The 20,091-nt window shown below is 43.8% G+C and overlaps 1 protein-coding gene across 1 annotated transcript; it reads right to left on the reverse strand.

Moving 5' to 3' along the window:
* Positions 1-1,833: 1,833 nt before the first annotated feature.
* On the reverse strand, positions 1,834-17,707 carry DNLZ (DNL-type zinc finger). The gene is made up of 3 exons (XM_082262655.1): positions 17,477-17,707; positions 4,283-4,422; positions 1,834-2,194 (listed from the first exon to the last, which is right to left on the reverse strand). Exons 1-3 carry the CDS (start codon positions 17,696-17,698, stop codon positions 2,023-2,025), a joined length of 534 nt encoding a protein of 177 aa, XP_082118781.1. The 5' UTR covers positions 17,699-17,707; the 3' UTR covers positions 1,834-2,022.
* Between the last annotated feature and the right edge of the window lie 2,384 nt (positions 17,708-20,091).

A 20,091-nucleotide genomic window follows, 5' to 3' on the forward strand; every position in this document is an offset into this window, starting at 1 on the left:
TAGTAGAACCGTCCGATCTTCATTTTTACACCAGGGAGAATGACGGGCGGCTTGTTTACATAAGCCGCTGCGCCTTTCTCCCTTCACCGGAGCGATTGTAGTGTGACCGGCGGACATCGGGTCCGCCGGTCACACGCACTGACTTGTCAGTGAACGAGCCGCGGCGCGCGCCCGCCCGCCCGCAATTGGCTCTCAAGTCAGTGACAGGCGAGTGACGTACCCATACGTCACTCTGCCTGGTCGGGGCTGACCGCCGCAGTATATAGTCGTGCGGCGGTCGGCAACCGGTTAAAGGTAGGAAAACGAGTCACATGCTCCTCCATGCACTGAAGTACCTGGCATTTTTCTCACTTTCAGTTGCTGAATAAATTAGAGAAATGAAAAGTGCTGTGGTGCTGGGAAAGGCAAAGCATGTTTTATCATCATGTAGAAGAACTCAATCACACAATGCACAATTTTTTTTTTTTATTGCATAGATTTAAAATACGATTTCTAACATACCATTAAATGATACAAATAGATACTGGACACACATGTAAATGACAAATTTTCATCTCGATGGTTTTAAGACTAGCTTACAACTTTAAACCAGAAGTGGACCCCTCACCTCTTCGCCCACTCTCGTGCTAATGTCTCACTTAGGGCTCCTGGGAGTTTAAAGTGGAGCTCCACCAAATAGGGAAGCTCCATTTGTTTGCTTCCCCCCCCCCCCCTCCACTGCCACATTTTCCACCCATCCCCACGGCGAAGTCCCCAGGAAGTTCACAAGGCCTCACTGTCAGTTTCCCCAACAAGAAATGGTGGCGGTAGCACCGGAGAGCCGATGGAAAATCGGTTGGGGTGCCGATGCTGCGGGATCTCTAGACAGGTAAGTGTCCTAATATTAAAAGTCAGCAGCAACAGTATTTGTTTTTTTTTTTTTTGAGGGACTGGCTGGAGCTTTTGCTTAAAAGTAGAAGCAAAACTTTTTTTTCCCCATTTAAGATAAGGGAGGGTTCTAACCCTTCAGTTTTCTTTTGCCATCTGTGTCCAATTGGGGAAATTTCCTTCACGTTTCTCATAGTAAAAACAGGAAGTGAGAGGAAATCCCCATTAAAAGATCTCCCCTCTATCCCTGTTCATAGGACAACCTAAAATTTAGGATTTTTTTTACTATTACTTTTGATAACGACAAATAGGATTAATAGATGCCCTAAAAGGGGCACAGAGGGCAATAAAAACTTGACAGGTGTTCTAATCCCTCTCCACTCTATCCAAAAATAAATTTAGTCTTTAGTTATACTTATAAATGTCAGCATGTATGCAATTGGCAGGGGACTATTTTATAGCATAAAGTAACAAAAGTATTCATCTGCTGCATGTGATCTCCTGGTGTTTACAGTATGGCCCAATCCATACAGCCATGCAATGGGGGTCTTCACCCTCGGAGGATGCACATGTGTTCTGTGCAGGCAGCCTGTTCAAGTTAATGAGATGTGAGCAACTGCATGGGCCTCCAAATTCATCTTTGATTGCATCTTTATGCGACAGATTGTTCTGATCCATGCATCATCAGTCCCACATGGATGTACAGTCAGGGATGAACCTGTGCTAGCATAGGCAGTACTCCGTGCAGGTGTATGGATCAGTAGGCTTGTGTGCATGAGGCTTATATGTATCTTCCCCCTCCCCCTTTTAGTTTCCAGTATTGTGCAGTAATATATATATTTTTTTTTAAATACTTTAATGAAGAACACCAACTACAGTAAAAAAAAAAAAAAAAAAAACCCACACAATCGCAGCAATAAAACAAATCGCAGATAATAGTAAGACCGTTTTCTTCCCCCCCCCCCCCCCCCATCCATGGGAGTTTGGGATAAACAAAGCAGATTACCAACTGTCGTCTACTCGTGTGCTGGGAAATGGATTAATGGCATTCATAAGATGGCTACCCTCACTTGCCATCCTTGTAAGAAACAATGTTTAGAATTAGGAACAGTCTCCTTATCCACCATAAGGTCAGTTCTTTGGTCATCAACTGCATTATGTAACAGATTTATCTTCTGGGTTCGGGGGAGATGCCAGTTTGTTGTGGTCTTCTGACTGATCTAAAGCTTCTTCTCTTGTGCTGCTCTCAAGCAGCAGCTCCAGGGCGTCTTCACCTACAACACGATGAACTTTTTCCCCCTTGGCTGCCAAGATTTCTTCAATATTCCTTCAGTGCAACAATACCAAAAACAACCCAAATCACTGAAAGCATTTTTTTTTTCTATATAAATGTTGTTGTAAATGTACTCATTGATATTCTTTACTTGTTATCCACAGATGTTGTTCTCCATTTTTAATCATGGAATAAGTGTCTTACAACGACCCCCGTCGCAGAACAGAGGGGGAAAAAAAACAAATAGAACTTACAAAAGGAACAGATTTTATAGTTACCTGATCAGGCAAATGTTCATAGAATCTTCACTCTGCTGCAAAGCTATGCCACCCCTAAAGCATCTTCACACTTCTGGGTAGATCCAATGCCACTTTTCCTCCATTGTCTTCAGTTCCCCCTACAGCACACATTAGAAAAGTAGGGGGTCGGCAGGAGGAACCACAGACAGTGGAAGGGGGCACAGGCATCTTAAAATCCAGGAAATATGTGGAATGTAAAGATCATTCAGATGTTGTAGCTTTGCAGCAAGGATTCCATAAATGGCCACTGCACCAGGTAGTATAAAGTCTCTTCCTTTACAGACAAAAAACATTTAGGGCTTTCAAGTGTTGGAATATTTCCTTAAAAGGTTAGAATCCACAGCATGTATATAGGTTTGTGAGAGGCTCTTCAAAAAGCAGTCATTAAATTCAAGGGTCACCATATAAATACCTTTTTACAACATTTGTATTTGTTCTTAACCACTTCTGGACCGGAAGGTTTTCCCCCTTAATGACCATGCCATTTTTTACGATACGGCACTGCGTTCATTTCACTGACAATTGCGCGGTCGTACGACGTTGTACCCTAAAAAAATTTATGTCTTTTTTTTCCCCCATAAAGAGAGATTTCTTTCGGTGGTATTTGATCACCTGTGCAATTTTTATTTTTTGTGCTATAAACATAAAGAGCGACAATTCTGAAAAAAAAAAAAATCAATATCTTTTACTTTCTGCTATATAACATGCCCAATAAAAAAAAAAAATAAAAAAATCAAATTTTTACATCATTTTAGGCCAATTTGTATACGGCTACATATTTTTGGTAAAAAAAAAATCCCAAGTGTATATTGATTGGTTTGCGCAAAAGTTATTGTGTCTACAAAACTAGGGGAAAGATGTAATTTTTATTTATTTTTTACTAGCAATGGTGGCGATCAGTGATTTTTAGCGGGACTGCGACATTGCAGAAGACAGATCGGACACCTGACATATTTTTAACACTTTTGGTGGGGGGGGGGGGGGGGGGGGGAGACCAGTGACATTACTACAGTAATCAGTGCTAAAAATATGCACTGTTGCTGTACTAATGACAATGGCAGGGAAAGGGTTAACACCAGGGGCGATCAAAGGGTGTCCCTAGGGGTGCTTTCTACCTGTGGGGGGGGGGGTGTATTTACTGAATGAAAACAGGGACCTGTGTTACTAAATAAGAGGAACACAGGATCCCTGTGTTCATTACTGACAGAACAGCGGTCTGTCGTGTTTACAACGGCAGACCGCCATTCTATCTCCACAGGGAGCGATTGCGGGTGCCCTGTGGCGAACAGGCGAGCGCCCCCATTTGCGGTCCCGCAAAGCAACGTAGTTACGTCGCTTCTCGAGACAGAACCGACCTGCTGCTGTATATGTACTGCTGGCAGTCGACAAGTGGTTAACACAATAGGTTAACATTAGTGCACCCCCCCCCTTTCCTACTCACGGATACAAAGCCCTGTGTAAGCCTCATGTTTGATGTCTGAGATTACACAAGGTTATTGACATTCCCCCAATTGCCACTGTTTGGGCCTGGAAATTGGCCTCTCAGGGCTAAGCACTGCACCCTGGGAGGAAGGGAACGTGGTCACTTTGCAGACGTATCAGTGAGGAGATATTCTAACAATTAAATAGGCAAAGTTACAGATTCTCTGTAAAGATTTCTTGCAATCACGAAGTTTAAAATTCATAATCCGGTTTCAGAAGAGATGATGGCAAACCTTTTAGAAGTTGGAATGGCGTGCTGGGATTTGTAGTCACTGTGTACCTGACAGGGTGCTGGTTACCCATGTTCGCTGTAAGCAATTAAAAAAAATTAAGTAGAAATATTAACACTTTGACTATTTACCTTTTTCCCTCCAGGTCGGAGAACCAGCCCAAGTTGTCAGCGATGATGTGGTGGTTCTTGCAGCCGGGGCATTTCACGATCACAACTCCATTGTGATATGCCAACTTTGAGATTTTCTTCATGGACCTTGTCAAGCAAACCTGAAAGGAGCAGAGCAAAAGACAAGGTCAAGTATTGGCAAGGCACCACTTCTGGTAAATCATACAATTATCCCTGCCATGCAAATATATAAACTGCTACCAGCACGTCATCTTTATCTGATCTGCTGGTTTTGGAATCAACAGTTTAACATTTCCAGCAAAGTGCAATGTGTTGGGCCTGCATTAGTGGACAAACATATTACAAATATAATAATGGAAGTATCATAACTGACTACATATGGAAACAAAAAATAGAAATCTTAGTATTAAATTGGCACTCCAACCAATCAGATGGAGTAGAAAAATTAGTTGTACCACTGGTATTACAGGCAATGAGTACAACAGTTAAAGCTGAACTCCAGGCACAAAAACCTATTTAAATATGTTAACAGCCACAATAGATATAAATACATTTTATGTGTGCCAAATTCCTTTACAAATGCAGATTTTACCTTGTGAACATAGTAGTGATATAATCACTGTGATTATGTACAGGCCCCTCTCAAAAAATTAGCATATTGTGATAAAGTTCATTATTTTCTGTAATGTACTGATTAACATTAGACTTTCATATATTTTAGATTTATTACACACAACTGAAGTAGTGCAAGCCTTTTATTGTTTTAATATTGATGATTCTGGCATACAGCTCATGAAAAACCAAAATTCCTATCTCAAAGAATTAGCATATTTCATCCGACCCAATAAAAAAAAAAAGTGTTTTTAATACAAAAAAAGTCAATCATCAAATAATTATGTTCAGTTATGCACTCAATACTTGGTCGGGAATCCTTTTGCAGAAATGACTGCTTCAATGCAGCGTGGCATGGCCTTGAGCTCATCCAGAGTGTTGGGTCTTGCGTCTCTCAACTTTCTCTTCACAACATCCCACAGATTCTCTATGGGGTTCAGGTCAGGAGTTGGCAGGCCAATTGAGCACAGTAATACCATGGTCAGTAAACCATTTACCAGTGGTTTTGGCACTGTGAGCAGGTGCCAGGTCGTGCAGAAAAATGAAATCTTCATCTCCATAAAGCTTTTCAGCAGATGGAAGCATGAAGTGCTCCAAAATCTCCCGACAGCTAGCTGCATTGACCCTGCCCTTGATAAAACACAGTGGACCAACACCAGCAGCTGACATGGCACCCCAGACCATCACTGACTGTGGGTACTTGACACTGGACTTCAGGCATTTTGGCATTTCCCTCTCCCCAGTCTTCCTCCAGACTGTGGCACCTTGATTTCCGAATGACACGCAAAATTTCTTTCATCCGAAAAAAGTACTTTGGACCACTGAGCAACAGTCCAGTGCTGCTTCTCTGTAGCCCAGGTCAGGCGCTTCTGCCGCTGTTTCTGGTTCAAAAGTGGCTTGACCTGGGGAATGCGACACCTGTAGCCCATTTCCTGCACGCGGAGGCTCTAGATGTTTCTTGTACAAATGTTTTTATTTTGAAAAGAGGCATTAACATACATCAAAAACACGATACATGTGTACAATTAGATAAGAAAAACTGGAACGCAGAGAAATAGATATTGGCAGAACATGATTCAGACATAGTACGTGCGCCAACCGGGAAACAACACGGACCAAATAATGAATATCAACAAGCAGAAGTGCACAGGAAGGGACCTAAAGTCCCCTATTATGTCACAATGTAGGAAGGTTATCAAAAGGAAAAGGTTCATTACGTTCCAATGAGCAAACAAAGGCTGGACCTGAGAGTACCAAGCCAGGAAGGAAAACATCAGCACGAGACAAAGAAAAGAAAGAAAGGAAGAGTGAGAAGGTAGGACAAACAATAAGATAGACGACAATAGAGAGAAGCTAAAGAAAAGGTGGGGCAGAGGAAGGGGGAGAGGAAAAAAAAAAAAAGGGGGGGGGGAAATAGGTCCTGCGGGGTGCGCGCCCAGGAGGCATTTAAAGAGAGAGAAGGGTGGTCTGAAATCTAGAAGGGGCAACGGTCGAGATCCAGGGGTCCCACACCTTAAGAAACTTAGCGTGAGAATCAGAAACTATCGCAGTCAACTTTTCATTAACGAGAATATCATTCATACGGTTTTTGGCCGCCTCAAAACTAAGCAACGGGGTCTTCCAAGATCGGGCAATGGTCAATTTCGTAGCTGTAAACAAGTGCTGAGCCAACTGCCGCTGTGCACGAGTCAAATCAGGTATAGGCTTACACAAGAGAGCCTCATACGGGTCCTTTTTCAGGGTGACTTGAAAAATATTACGGAGCAAGGCATAAATCCTAATCCACAGTCTGCGCACCCTGGGACATGTCCACCAAATATGTGCCATAGTCCCATCCTGAGCGCATCCCTGGAAGCACAGGGGGGAATAGGCAGGTATAAATTTAGCCAGTCTAGCCGGAGTATAGTACCATCGGTAAAATACCTTATAAGCATTTTCCAGAATCAAGACATTACAGGAACACTTAGAGAGAGCCGCCCTCATGTGCTGCCAATCTTCCCTGTCCAAACCGCCCCCCAGTTCTAGTTCCCAGTTAGAATGATAGGCCGTGAAAGGGGGTGTATCGCAGGCGATAATGGAGGCATATAGGAGGGATATGAGTCCCGGCGAGTGGGGTCGTGCCCTACAGATGCTTTCAAATGGCGTAAGCGTATAGGTCTATGCTTAATGAGTTGCTGAAGAAAATGATGGAGTTGGATATAACGAAAATGCTCCCGCAAAGGTATATCATGCGAGGAGCGAAGGGCCCCAAAGGGAAGTATCTTCGTGGGGGTAAATAACGAGTGGACATCCACAAAGCCATGGTCAGTCCACCAGGAAAACACACGCGGATTAGCGAGACCAGGTGGAAACATAGGGCAAGGGAAGAGACGCAGTAAAGGTAAGTGGGGTGAAATCAAGTTAGCGGAGTACTTGACGGAGTCCCAGAGGCGGAGAGAATGGAGGAGGCAAGGGCGCAAGTCCGGCGGTCGAAATTTAGGAGGGAGCCAAGGAATAGAAGAAAGGGGGACTGGACTGGCATCCGCCAGGTCAATCGTGGCCCATAGTGGTAACTGGAACGTGTCATGTAAGTGAGAGAGAGGGGCTATCGACGCCGCAGTGTAGTATGCCTTCAAGTTCGGTACCGAGAACCCCCCAGAAATCCTCCGAGCATACGGCTCTAGATGTTTCTACTCCAGACTCAGTCCACTGCTTCTGCAGGTCCCCCAAGGTCTGGAATCAGTCCTTCTCCACAATCTTCCTAAGGGTCCGGTCACCTCTTCTCGTTGTGCAGCGTTTTCTGCCACACTTTTTCCTTCCCACAGACTTCCCACTGAGGTGCCTTGATACAGCACTCTGGGAACAGCCTATTCGTTCATAAATTTCTTTGTGTCTTAGGCTGGCCATACACTATACAATTTTCTTATTCAATTTCCTTTAGATTTACCTTAAACTATGTAGTGCAAGGGCATGCCTGATTGAATACAAATTGAAAGTGTTTAGGTTTGAACCTATATTACATGGTTTTGGTAAATCTAAAGGAAAGTTGAACAAGAAAATTGTATAGTGTATGGCCAGCCTTACCCTCTTGCTTGAGGGTGTCAATGATGGCCTTCTGGACAGCAGTCAGGTCGGCAGTCTTACCCATGATTGCGGTTTTGAGTAATGAACCAGGCTGGGAGTTTTTAAAAGCCTCAGGAATCTTTTGCAGGTGTTTAGAGTTAATTAGTTGATTCAGATGATTAGGTTAATAGCTCGTTTAGAGAACCTTTTCATGATATGCTAATTTTTTGAGATAGGAATTTTGGTTTTTCATGAGCTGTATGCCAAAATCATCAATATTAAAACAATAAAAGGCTTGCACTACTTCAGTTGTGTGTAATGAATCTAAAATATATGAAAGTCTAATGTTTATCAGTACATTACAGAAAATAATGAACTTTATCACAATATGCTAATTTTTTGAGAGGGACCTGTATATAGCCTGTGCAGATGTGGGGGGAACCCAACAGTCTCCACCAACTACAGTTTGCCAGCAGAAAAAACAGAAGGGGTGGAGATGAGACAAGTAACCCTGCACCAGGAGAGAGCGTAGCAGTGACCGGTCTGCATTACATGTGCTCCTGAGCAGAGAATTGCTTAAAATGGATTGAAACACAGATCTGAAAGAAATACACAAAGCACACATAGACTCAAATAATCAAGTAAGATGGGTCTCCTGCTCAATAAGAACTTTTGAAAGACTTTGTATATTTTTTTTTATATTTTCTGACCACATTATTATTGTAAGCTCTAACGAGCAGGGCCCTCTAGTTCCTCCTGTTTTGAATTGTATTGTAACTGTATTGTCTTCCCTCACATTGTAAAGCGCTGCGCAAACTGTTGGCGCTATATAAATCCTGTATTATATAATAATAATAATAAATGTTTTGATTTGCAAGCGCTGTATTATAATTGTACAATAAAAAATATAAGGTATTACAGTTTCACTGTATAAATTAACCCCTGGTAGTGGTGATTATCTGCTGTTTTTTGTACTTTAAATGGCTCATTTTTGTTTTTTAACCCCATCATGACAGGCAATACAAAATGCATGATGCTGCTACTAAATGTCTTAACAGCAGGCACAGGGCTTGTATCAAGCTACCTGCCTATGACAAGCAAATCAGTCATGCATAATATTATATTACAGTCCTCTCTAAAAATCTGCAGATCTGTGTTTTAGGAGTTCTTTATTTTTCTTTAAAAATGTTGGTTTGTGGGGGGGGGGGGGGGGGGGCACTTGGCTTGATCAGAGACCAGGATGACCGCTTAGCAGGGGAGCTCCGGCACAAGGAATACTATTTGCTTTATTGGGAGTCCTGCTGCATCAACAACAATGGCAAGACTCAGGAGAAGTGTCTCAGCCTCGCGGACACTGAAGACTTCGGGAACTCAACTGAGACGTAACATACCAGAGCTCTTTCACACTCAAACCTCAAACAGCCATGCGGCATCACAGGCCTCAATCCCGCGCTTTCCTGGGAGCGAGTCAGATACGGCCACACACAACGGGGAATCAGCTTACACGCTCCCACCTCCCCTGGCTCTACCACCGAGCCTGTTAGACCTTCAGAAGGTAGCCTCCAACAACAATGACTGTGGCAATCATGGATCTAAAGACAGACATCCAAGCGATAGCAACGAGGCTTGATGACGTGGAGCATACTGCTCACTTGCATTCGGATGCCATCCGACAAGTTTAGCACATATATGATGTACAACTTTCTCAACTTTTGGAGAAGCACAGCCACATTGAGGACTTGGACAACAGGGGATGGAGACATAATATAAGGGTAAGGGGGATCCCAGAATCAATGGAAGCAGATGTATTACAGCCAGCACTGTGCTCTATATTTAATGACCTGTTGAACCGGTGTTCCGTGAGAATTACCTACCCGTGAGAAAAACCTACCCCTCGTCACTTTCGGTACTCCGCACTGTATGTAATGCAGCGGGTACATTAAAACAGCTGTGCTGAAATACGAGTGATCTCCGCTCCTGTCCCGGTCACTTCCCTGCTCTCGGATAGTAAATATAAAAGCGGCGGCGGCTGTATGAAAACATAAATCACTGAGCCGAAAGCCGCTTTTATATTTACTTGCCGGGAGCAGGGAAGTGACCGGGACAGGTGCGGGGATGACTCGTATGTCAGCACAGCTGTTTTAGGTAAGCGCCGCGTCGGTAGGTTTTTTTCACGGAACACCGTGATCGTTTTATACTAGTGCGCATGCGCACTAGTAAGCTCATCTGTTCTGCCATTAGGTATCCGGCGCTCTGAGCATGCGCACTGCTGCGCTGCTCAGATGCTTCTGGCCGGAAGTGACGAGGGGTAGGTAATTCTCACAGGGTAGGTAATTCTCACGGAACACCGGCCTCAAGACTCCCCCATAGAGATGGAGAGAGCACACTGAGCCCTGCATCCTAGACCTCGAGAATCTGAACCACCAAGAGATGCTATTTGTTGTTTGGTGAATTTTCAAATTAAACAAGAAATAATGCGCAAGGCCAGAGAAAGAGGCCGTATTTCATATAACACCAAGATAAAACTTTTTCAGGCTTTGTCTCAACTAACCCTGCAAAACAGGCGTACACTGCACCCCATGCTGGATGTCCTTAGACTGCGGGGCATTCCATACAGGTGGAAATTCCCATTCTGCCCGTCGGCCAACTCTAGGGGTCGCACTGCTCTTTTACAAACCCCTGAAGACATCCCAGATTTCTGTGAGCAACTCGATTTTCCACCACTGGATTTACCTGAGTGGTATTCTTTACTTCCCAGCAGAGCCATTTGAAACCGGTTTCCCACAACCCTACTCCAACCACCCAAAGACAACTTTCACGTCGTAGACATTTGGATCCGACTTCCCGTTCTTCCTGTAGAGACCCGGAACACCGCAGCCCAGGTCCCTCGCCAGCGAAACACTGAAAGAGCGCACCTTCTCTCCTGATTGATCACAGATAAGTACTTGTGGTTATACTTTGATTACCATTTGGATACATTTACTTTTTGTTCAGGTATTATTGGATTGTTATGTTTCACTGATATGTATGTCTGATATGTACCAGATTCAACCTCTAATAGTATATATATATATATATATATATATATATATATATATATATATATATATATTTCTTCTGTCTGTTATTCTCAGAGTGGAATAGATATTTTGTTCCCCAACCATGAAGCTGGTTTTTAGATTTACCACTACATAGAGGTATTCAAGAATAAATTGTCTTTTTTACACTTTAACTATATAAACTAAATTATACGCCACACTTTGAGGTTTTTATCCGATTAATCGAACTAATAATCAGCCAACTAATAGATTATAAAAATAATTGTTAGTTGCAGGCCTAGGTAGGACTGCATTTAGCAGCTACTCCAAAATAGTGCCACAAGAAGGCAAGACAAAATGCCTAGTCTACTACCTGTCCGGTTGCACTACTACTTTTTTTTTTTTCCATCAGTGCAGTGCAGTCCACCACCTTGCACTGCAGCCAATAGAACTAAATTGAATGTGAGTGTGTGACATTTTAATAACGTTCGTAAAAAGTAAACAGTGCGATGTTCCAAGATCATCGCATCATCACTGCTATCATCCTATCGCACACTGGTGGTTGCGTGAACTAGCCCTAAAAAAGTATTTTGCGCACGGACATATTGGGAGAGGGATTTACTAAACCCAGAGAACATGGACCCTGGTGCAGATGTGAATAGTAACCAATCCGCTTCTAATTTCAGCTTGTCCGATTAAAGTTGATCTCCAGCTTTACTTTAAGTTTAAATTGAACATTCGGGCCAAGCAAGCCTAAACAATTTCCTTAACATGCAAGGCGGCAGGATGTGCTGTATAAACTGATGTAGCTATGGCTTCATACAGTATACAGCACTGTGTTCCAGGGGTGTTATGAGACTTTCCCATCATACACCCGAAAGAAAATGGTGTTGGTCTGAGTTGTGCTCATCCATTTATAGATAACTTTGAGTTTCTAATAAATACAAAGCTTAGTCAGAGATTTTAACATCAGCCCGCCTCTCTGACTCAGCCAGAGGAAGCTTGGTATTCATGGATACAAAAGTATACAAAGCTTTCTATGAGTGGCTGAGCGCCACTAAGACCATTGTGATTTTGTTGAGGGTGTGACAACAGGAAGGTTTCCTTTAACACCTGCAATACAGTGCTGTTCAGGCTTGTGTGTATGGATCCTTCTTTGTTATAATTGAAGAGATGTCCTCCTTTAACCACTTCTGGACCAGAGGATTTTCCCCCTTAATGACCAGGATATTTTTTGCTTCTTGGCACTGCGTTACTTTAACTGACAACTGCGTGGTCATACAATGCTTTACACAAACAAATATTATATAATTTATTTACCACAAATAAAGCTTTCTTTTGGTGGTATTTGATCACCACGGGGGGGGGGGGAGGGGGGGGGGTTCATTTTTTGCGCTTTAAACGAAAAAAATAAAAAACAAATTATTGAAAAACAAACTATTTTTTTATTATATCTTCAAAATCATTAGGCCAATATGTATTCTGCTACAGATTTTTGGTGAGAAAATCTCAATAAGTGTATTGTGATTGGTTTACAGGAACGTTAAAGCCTCTTCAAACAGCAATCAACGACTTATAGCGGGACTGTGATAGTATGGCAGGCAATCTGACACTAACTGACACTTTGTGGGAACCAGTAACACTATTACAGCGATCAGTGCTAAACACATGCACTGTCACTGTACTAACACTGGCTGAAAGGGGTCAACATCTAGAGAGATTAAAGGGTTAAAATGTATGCCTAACCAGTGTTTGTGTGTATTATGAGATGCTTTTACTAAGGGATGTAACTGTTCTTATTCCCTGATTTGCAGGGAAAACAAACACTGCCACATCCCCACTGACAGGACAGAGCTCTGTATTGTTTAATTAGACAGAGCACTGTCCTGTCTTCCTCGTCAATCAGCGGGTGCCGGCGGTCATTCAATGGCCGCAACCAGTTGCGCAGCTTATGCTATGTTCAATCACTGCCCTGCTATGTCCAATTACTGCACAGCCAGCATGTGTGCACGCCCACTACCCAGAAGTGCAGGATCACATACTGGGTATAGCACTACTGGGTACAGCAGCTGATCGGGAATACCGCCAGGGAGGTTAAGGTCTTGCATATAAATATGTACAGGCATGTAAATGTGTGTATACGCATCGAAAATTCTTCTTCATTCTCTGTTAGATGCCAGTGTTTCAGTTTATGCATTATACACTACTTACATATACATGCGTTAATCACTGTGCTTAAAGCGTTTGTAACCCTAATAAAAAAAAAAAAAATATATATATGGATCCTGTTGCCTTAAAGCATGGTATACTTGTGCTATGTCATTTAGCCCCTTGAATCACCTGAAATACCTGGCTGATTCTGCCCTCCTCTCTGTAAACTCCCCTTCCTCCCTGCCTGTCAGCTCCAATCGCTCCTCAGATCTTCCTGCTGGTAAAATAACTGAGTGTTTCAGCTACAATCCTCTCTGTTATAGTAAATGAAGTGCCCCAGCGTACATTTTTTTAAAAAACGGCTATACATCTTATTTCATATCGCTGCTCACGTGACCGGCCACCACCCTCCTCCTCCTGGCTGACTTCAGCGGGGGATTCTCAGGCCTGCCCGCTGTAGCTGTCAGATCTGGAGAGGAGAGAGGCAGCCTGTCACATAATCGCTGCTATGAAATAAAGTATATAGCGACTTATTTTTTTAAAAACAAAAACATAGTAACTGATGTGCCCCAGTGTAAGATTTTGAAAAAATAAGCCGCTATATACCCGATTTCATAGTGCCGCTTGGCATTCACATGACCGGCCACTCCTCTCCAGGTCTGACAGCTACAGTGGGCAGGGCTGAGAATATCCCGCTGTCAGCCAGGAGGAGGAGAAAGGCGGCAGGTCACGTGAGCGCCGCTATGAAATAAGGTATATAGAGGTTTATTTTTATTTTTTTTATTTACACTGGGGCACATCGGTTACTGTACCAGAGGGGGATTGTAGCACACTCAGTGGCTTAACAGCCCTTTTTAACCACTTGCGAACCGCCCACCGCATGTATCCTGCGGCAGGGCAGCCCAGCTGCGCAAACTCATGTATAGGTACAGAATTTTGTGCGGGGGTTCTCAGGGGTAGGCGTTTCTCGGGAGCGCCTCTCCCGCTGTGATTAGACACAGCGGGAGCCAATCAGCAGGTCTCGTGGCCACGATGGCCGCAGGCCACTTGCGATCGTGCAGAGAAACGACAGAACGGCCGTCTGCCTAGGTAAATAAGGCAGATGGCTGTTCTGTCACAGAGGCAGAGAGAGAACAAGCAGTATCTTTTCACTCAGTGCCCAGTGTCAGTGGCCATCATCCCTATATGTTGTATACAAGAAAAATTCCCCTATGTATGGGACTGTGAATGCCACTGAACACTGTGTTTTGTATAAAAATATCTTTATTCCAAAATATGAACCAAACAAACAAACAGTAACATAAATCAATAACATCACAGGGCATTAAAATATGCATGCATATGACAGACCAAATAGGGGCGCTTAGGTGTACAAGTTGATCATGGAACCGGAACCGACCCTACGCGTTTCGGGCGAAAAAGCCCTTCTTCAGGGGTCACCCAAAGCTCCAGATACAATACCTAGTATATCCTTAGCGTCTAGCCCTACGGATTGGATTGGTCTGTCAGCTAAAAAATGGTATTGCTACCATCAGGAGGAATGCCCAAATTTCCACAGGCCCAATCAAGGGCTACGAAGTCCGTGAGAGCATAAGAGAAGTAGTAGCATCCGCCCAGAGGGACCAGCAGGGCACCACGATGACCGGTAAGAAAATTGGCTCAATATGAACTACTCCCATAAAGGGGAGGGGGATATATTCATATGGCAACCTGTAATATACAGGGAAGATAAGACCACAGAGGGTCATATGTAGTACAAGTAGTAGTAGTCTTGTATGGGTGAAATCAAAGTGTATATGTATCTGTCCCTCGTCTTGCTATGGGCTTGGCATCCTGAGGATGCCAAGCCCATAGCAAGACGATGGACAGATACATATACACTTTGATTTCACCCATACAAGACTACTACTACTTGTACTACATATGACCCTCTGTGGTCTTATCTTCCCTGTATATTACAGGTTGCCATATGAATATATCCCCTTTATGGGAGTAGTTCATATTGAGCCAATTTTCTTACCGGTCATCGTGGTGCCCTGCTGGTCCCTCTGGGCGGATGCTACTACTTCTCTTATGCTCTCACGGACTTCGTAGCCCTTGATTGGGCCTGTGGGAATTTGGGCATTCCTCCTGATGGTAGCAATACCATTTTTTAGCTGACAGACCAATCCAATCCGTAGGGCTAGACGCTAAGGCTATACTAGGTATTGTATCTGGAGCTTTGGGTGACCCCTGAAGAAGGGCTTTTTCGCCCGAAACGCGTAGGGTCGGTTCCGGTTCCATGATCACCTTGTACACCTAAGCGCCCCTATTTGGTTCGGTATTTGGTCTGTCATATGCATGCATATTTTAATGCCCTGTGATGTTATTGATTTATGTTACGGTTTGTTTGTTTGGTTCATATTTTGGAATAAAGATATTTTTATACAAAACACAGTGTTCAGTGGCATTCACAGTCCCATACATAGGGGAATTTTTCTTGTATACAGAGGCAGAGAGAGATCTTGTGTTCCAGCTAAGCTGAAACTAGAGCTGCACAATTCTAGATAAAAAGAATTCCAATTTTTTTGCTTAGAATAAAGATTACGATTCCTGGCATAGCATCATCTTTTACATTATACAAATAAATTGGGCTAACTTTACTGTTTAGTTTTTTTTTTTTTTATTCATTAAAGTATATTTTTTCCACAAAAACTGCATTTTAACCGATTGCCGACAGCCGCACGACTATTTACTGCGGCACTCAGCCCCTCACAGGCAACTACGTCGCTAGCCTGTGAGGCTCTAGGGAGCGAGCGCCGCTGGAGGCGCGGTCACAGATCCGCCGGGCACTCGTGATCGTCCGTTACACCGGAAGAAAGGCAGGCGGCTGATGTAAACAAAGCCGCCTGTCATTCTTCTATGTGTAAGAATGTAGATCAGACCCTTCTACTATGTAGGACCGTTGATCTCTGTTCTTACACTAGTAGCCACATCCAATGACAGTTAGAAACACGCCCCTAGGGACACACTTAACCCCTCCCTCTCCAATACAGTTAACCCCTTCCCTCCCAGTGTCATTTTTACAGTAACAGTGCATATGTATAGCACTGATTACTGTAGTAATGTCACTGGTAACCCCAAAAGTGTCAAAAATGTCAGTCAAGGGTCCGATCTGTCCGCCGCAATGTCACAGTCCCGCAAAAAAAAAAAAAAATAGCAGATCGTCGCCATTACTCGTTAAAAGAAAAAAAAACAACAAAAATGACAAAAATCTTTCCCTTTGTTAGTAAGCGCGATAACTTTTGCGCAAACCAATCAAAATACGCTTTTTGCGATTTTTTTTACCAAACATATGTAGCATAAAACAAATTGGCCGAAAATGTTAAAAAATTTTGATTTTTACATTTTTTTGGGGGGGAATTTCATATAAAAAAAAATGTGACGCTCTTTTTGTTTATAGCGCATGATCAAAATCGCACAGGTGATCAAATACCACCAAAAGAAAGCTCTGTTTGTGGGAAAAAAAGGACGTAAATTTTGTTTGGGTACAGCGTTGCACGACCGCGCAATTGTCATTAAATTTGCACAGTGCCGAATCGCAAAAAGTGGCCTGGACGTAAGACAGCAAAATCCTCCGGTGGTAAAGTGGTTGAGAGAAGTTTTTCAGCTGTAAAAACGCGGCTATGCAGGTTTTTTTTTTTAGAGTTTTTGAGCCATAAGCTTTTGTGGGTGTATAGTTTTACTAAAAAAGTTACAGCTAAGAACCGCTAGCGCACAAACACTGCAAAACTCATTCTACAGCGAACGCTACTGGTGTGTTTTTTATAACGTCAAGTGTTTATGAGGCCTTAGAATGTAGAATAAAAGGAAGAGGAGACAAGGTTGCTATCCAGAGCACCACAGCTCTGCCTGAACACAGGACTGTTTTGCTGATGTGACTTGGAGTCGAGAACACCCCCTCCCAGGATGATGATTGCTGTACGTGTTCCTGCTGGGGGTCTTCACCTGCTCTATTGGCCCTGATGAACATTCTAACCTGGACAGAAAGGAAGGAGAAATGTAAAATGCTACCGTTGTCACCAGAACAGGAAGCTAGAAGAGATTTTCCAACAGGGGACACTGTTTTGGTAACAACTGCAATAGATTTCTTTTCAGTTCCTTTTCAGTATAGGAAGCTGAGGGAAATCTCACCACTGGAGAATAAGGGCATAAAAAGGTGCAGAAGACATTACATTGTGTGAGTCCTTGTATCACCCACTAGAGGCGCCCTCAGTACAGGAGCTTGTTTTAGCTCAGGGCACAAGAAGCCATGGCAGTGTGAGGAGAAGTAACCAACAATGGTAAAGCTAATGACGAGCCGTCTCCTCACCCGGCAGGTGTAGATAAGCTGGTAGTGGCTGGACGGGGCTCCGGCCACATTTGGGTCACTGTACCGCTGGGCAGAGGTGTGGAATGGGGCGTTCTTAGGCACACACAGGGCTGTCCGGGTGTGTGTGGCCCCTCTGGCCCACGAGCTGGGTATGTGGCCCGCATTGAACCCGCGCGGCCCCCTGCAACGGGAGAGGAGCCGCCAGCAGCGTGCAGCCAGCATGGTTGAAGAGTCTAGAGGCATGTGACCGGAAGTTGACGTGCGGAAGATTGCTGAGGCCATCTTGCTTATGGGCACGGGAGCCTTCCAAAAGGTGTATGAGAAGCGAGCTAACGTGAACAGAACAGCCAATTAGCTTCTTGCTGTCTTGTGTCAAGGCAATTGATGGTGGAACAAACTAGAGTTGTCAGATATTTCCAGGATTTACTTCTGTTTTAATCCCAAAACCTTTTCAGTAAGTAGGTGGAACTGCATAGCTACCAACCGTCCCTGATTTCAAGGGACTATCTATCATTTTGAAACCTCTGTCCCTCCTTCCTCCTTATTTGTCCCTCATTTTGGTCTGATCTCTATAGTATATTAAATGCATTATTTATTGATAAAAAAGTGTTTCCCAGTGCTAAACCTTTGATCCTTCTAAATTACTGCATTTGTAAATTTCAAAAGCCAGTATAAAGGAATAGTAGTGGTATAAAAGCACTTGTGGTTTTAACCAATGTTTTTTTTTGTACAATTCTGCTTTAAAGCGGTTGTAAACCCTATTAAAAAAAAAAACCTGCAAGACAAAGGCATAATGAGCTAGTATGCATCGCATACTAGCCCATTATGTTTAACTTACCTTAAAACGAAGCCCCGACACGGACCCCAGGACATCGATGCGGGCGCTGCCATGATCCCTCGTCGTCTCTTCCGGGTTCGGCGGCTCCGGCGCGCTGATTGGCTGAAAGAGACGGCTCCAGCGCGCTGATTGGCCGGAGCCGCGATGACGTCACTCCCGCGCATGCTCGCGGGAGTGATTTTTCCGGCAAGTTAATTGAAGGTCCCCCCGGACCTTCAGAGCGCATGCGCCGCTCGCGCGAGCGGCTGCATGCACTGTAAATATCTCCTAAACCGTGCCGGTTTAGGAGATATTATTTGTACCTACAGGTAAGCCTTATTATAGGCTTACCTGTAGGTAAAAGTGTCAAAAAGCGGGATACAACCGCTTTAAGTGAGGAATGGCAGGGGGTGTGTTGTATGCCTTCATACTTTTGCTAATGGTCAGTGATGGGAATAATGCCGTTATAAGTAAACGGCGTTACTAACAGCGTTACTTTTTTAAGTAACAAGTAATCAAATCAATTAATTTTTTCCCCCGCGGTAACGCCATTACCAATACTGCGTTACTGTAATAACAATTAATCTACCTCTAGAGGGTGGTATTAGCAGTAGAAAACGAACACATCTCTATGATGATGATCAGCTGACGTCATCTCCAGGCTCTCAGCCTGCCGATGTCCTCTGTCCTGACTGAGGCCTGAGCACTGCTGGCTCCTGGAGTACAGCACTTCTTGAGGCACGTACCACTCAGCAAATACCACTTACCACCACGCAGGTACCACTCAGCAAGCAAATACCACTCAGGTACCCCACCAGCCACCACGCAGGTGCCACGCACAAATAAAATACCACTCAGCAAATACCACTCAGGTACCAGTGTACCATGCAGCCAGTACCACTCAACAAATACCACTCAGGTTACGTACCAGTGCCACTCAGCAAATACCACTCAGGCACCAATGTACCACACAGCTGGTACCACTCAGCAAATACCACACAGGTACCACTCAGCAAATACCGTTCAGGTACCAGTGTTCCACGCAGCCGGTACCACTCAGCAAATACCACTCAGGTACCAGTGTACCACTCAGCAAATACCACGCAGGTACCACTCAGCAAATACCACTCAGGTTAGGTACCACGCAGGTACCACTCAGCAATTGAGACAGCCTCAATTTTGGCCATCCATCACCAGGCCATATTAATTAACTTACAGCAGAGAAGGTGCTTCAATCTTCATTCCCTCTCATGGTCAGTACAGTAATGCAAAGAGAAGAGCAACACCGCTCAGACTCAATCAGCTGTGCTCTGCAATCCAGCTGGGGGCTCACCTCGACTCACCACCGTTAAAGTATTTGTAGAAAAAGAAATAGGTCGCACTCCGTCATGAAAGGAAGTTGCTTGAATTTATTGAAGGATCGTCATGCCAAACATCCAAACAGACAGGAACTGTTAACGTTTCACATGGGTCTCTGTGCTTGTTCACAACCACAGTACAGTACAGTACAGTAGACAGTGCATATGATATCAAGGGCAAGGCTATATGGTCTTAAATTAATAAAAACGCTCTTTTGGAAGCCTCATCATCTCCAGCACCTTCATTGAACCATTATTATTATTATTACAAGTCCTTTGAGAGATTTTTTAGTGTTACTGCTGTTCAGTTCACACACACACACAGACACAGTCGCACAGACCGACGACGACCAGGAGTCAGAGCAATGGCAAATCCAACGAGTTCAAAGGTAGCTTTCGCAAACTGGAAGTATAAGCACTACTTTTCCCTCGTTGAGGTG

This window comes from Pelophylax lessonae (assembly GCF_965119305.1).
Source record: "Pelophylax lessonae genome assembly, chromosome: 7".
Taxonomy (NCBI): domain Eukaryota; kingdom Metazoa; phylum Chordata; class Amphibia; order Anura; family Ranidae; genus Pelophylax; species Pelophylax lessonae.

Bases quoted from the DNA above. Each gene is read 5' to 3' on its own strand.
- DNLZ (XM_082262655.1), bottom strand. From the start codon at position 17,698: ATGCTGGCTGCACGCTGCTGGCGGCTCCTCTCCCGTTGCAGGGGGCCG. The intron at 4,423-17,476 runs GTGAGGAGACGG...TGCTCCTTTCAG, and splicing joins AGCTTATCTACACCTGCCGG to GTTTGCTTGACAAGGTCCAT. The intron at 2,195-4,282 runs GTAAATAGTCAA...GTTGCACTGAAG, and splicing joins TCCGACCTGGAGGGAAAAAG to GAATATTGAAGAAATCTTGG.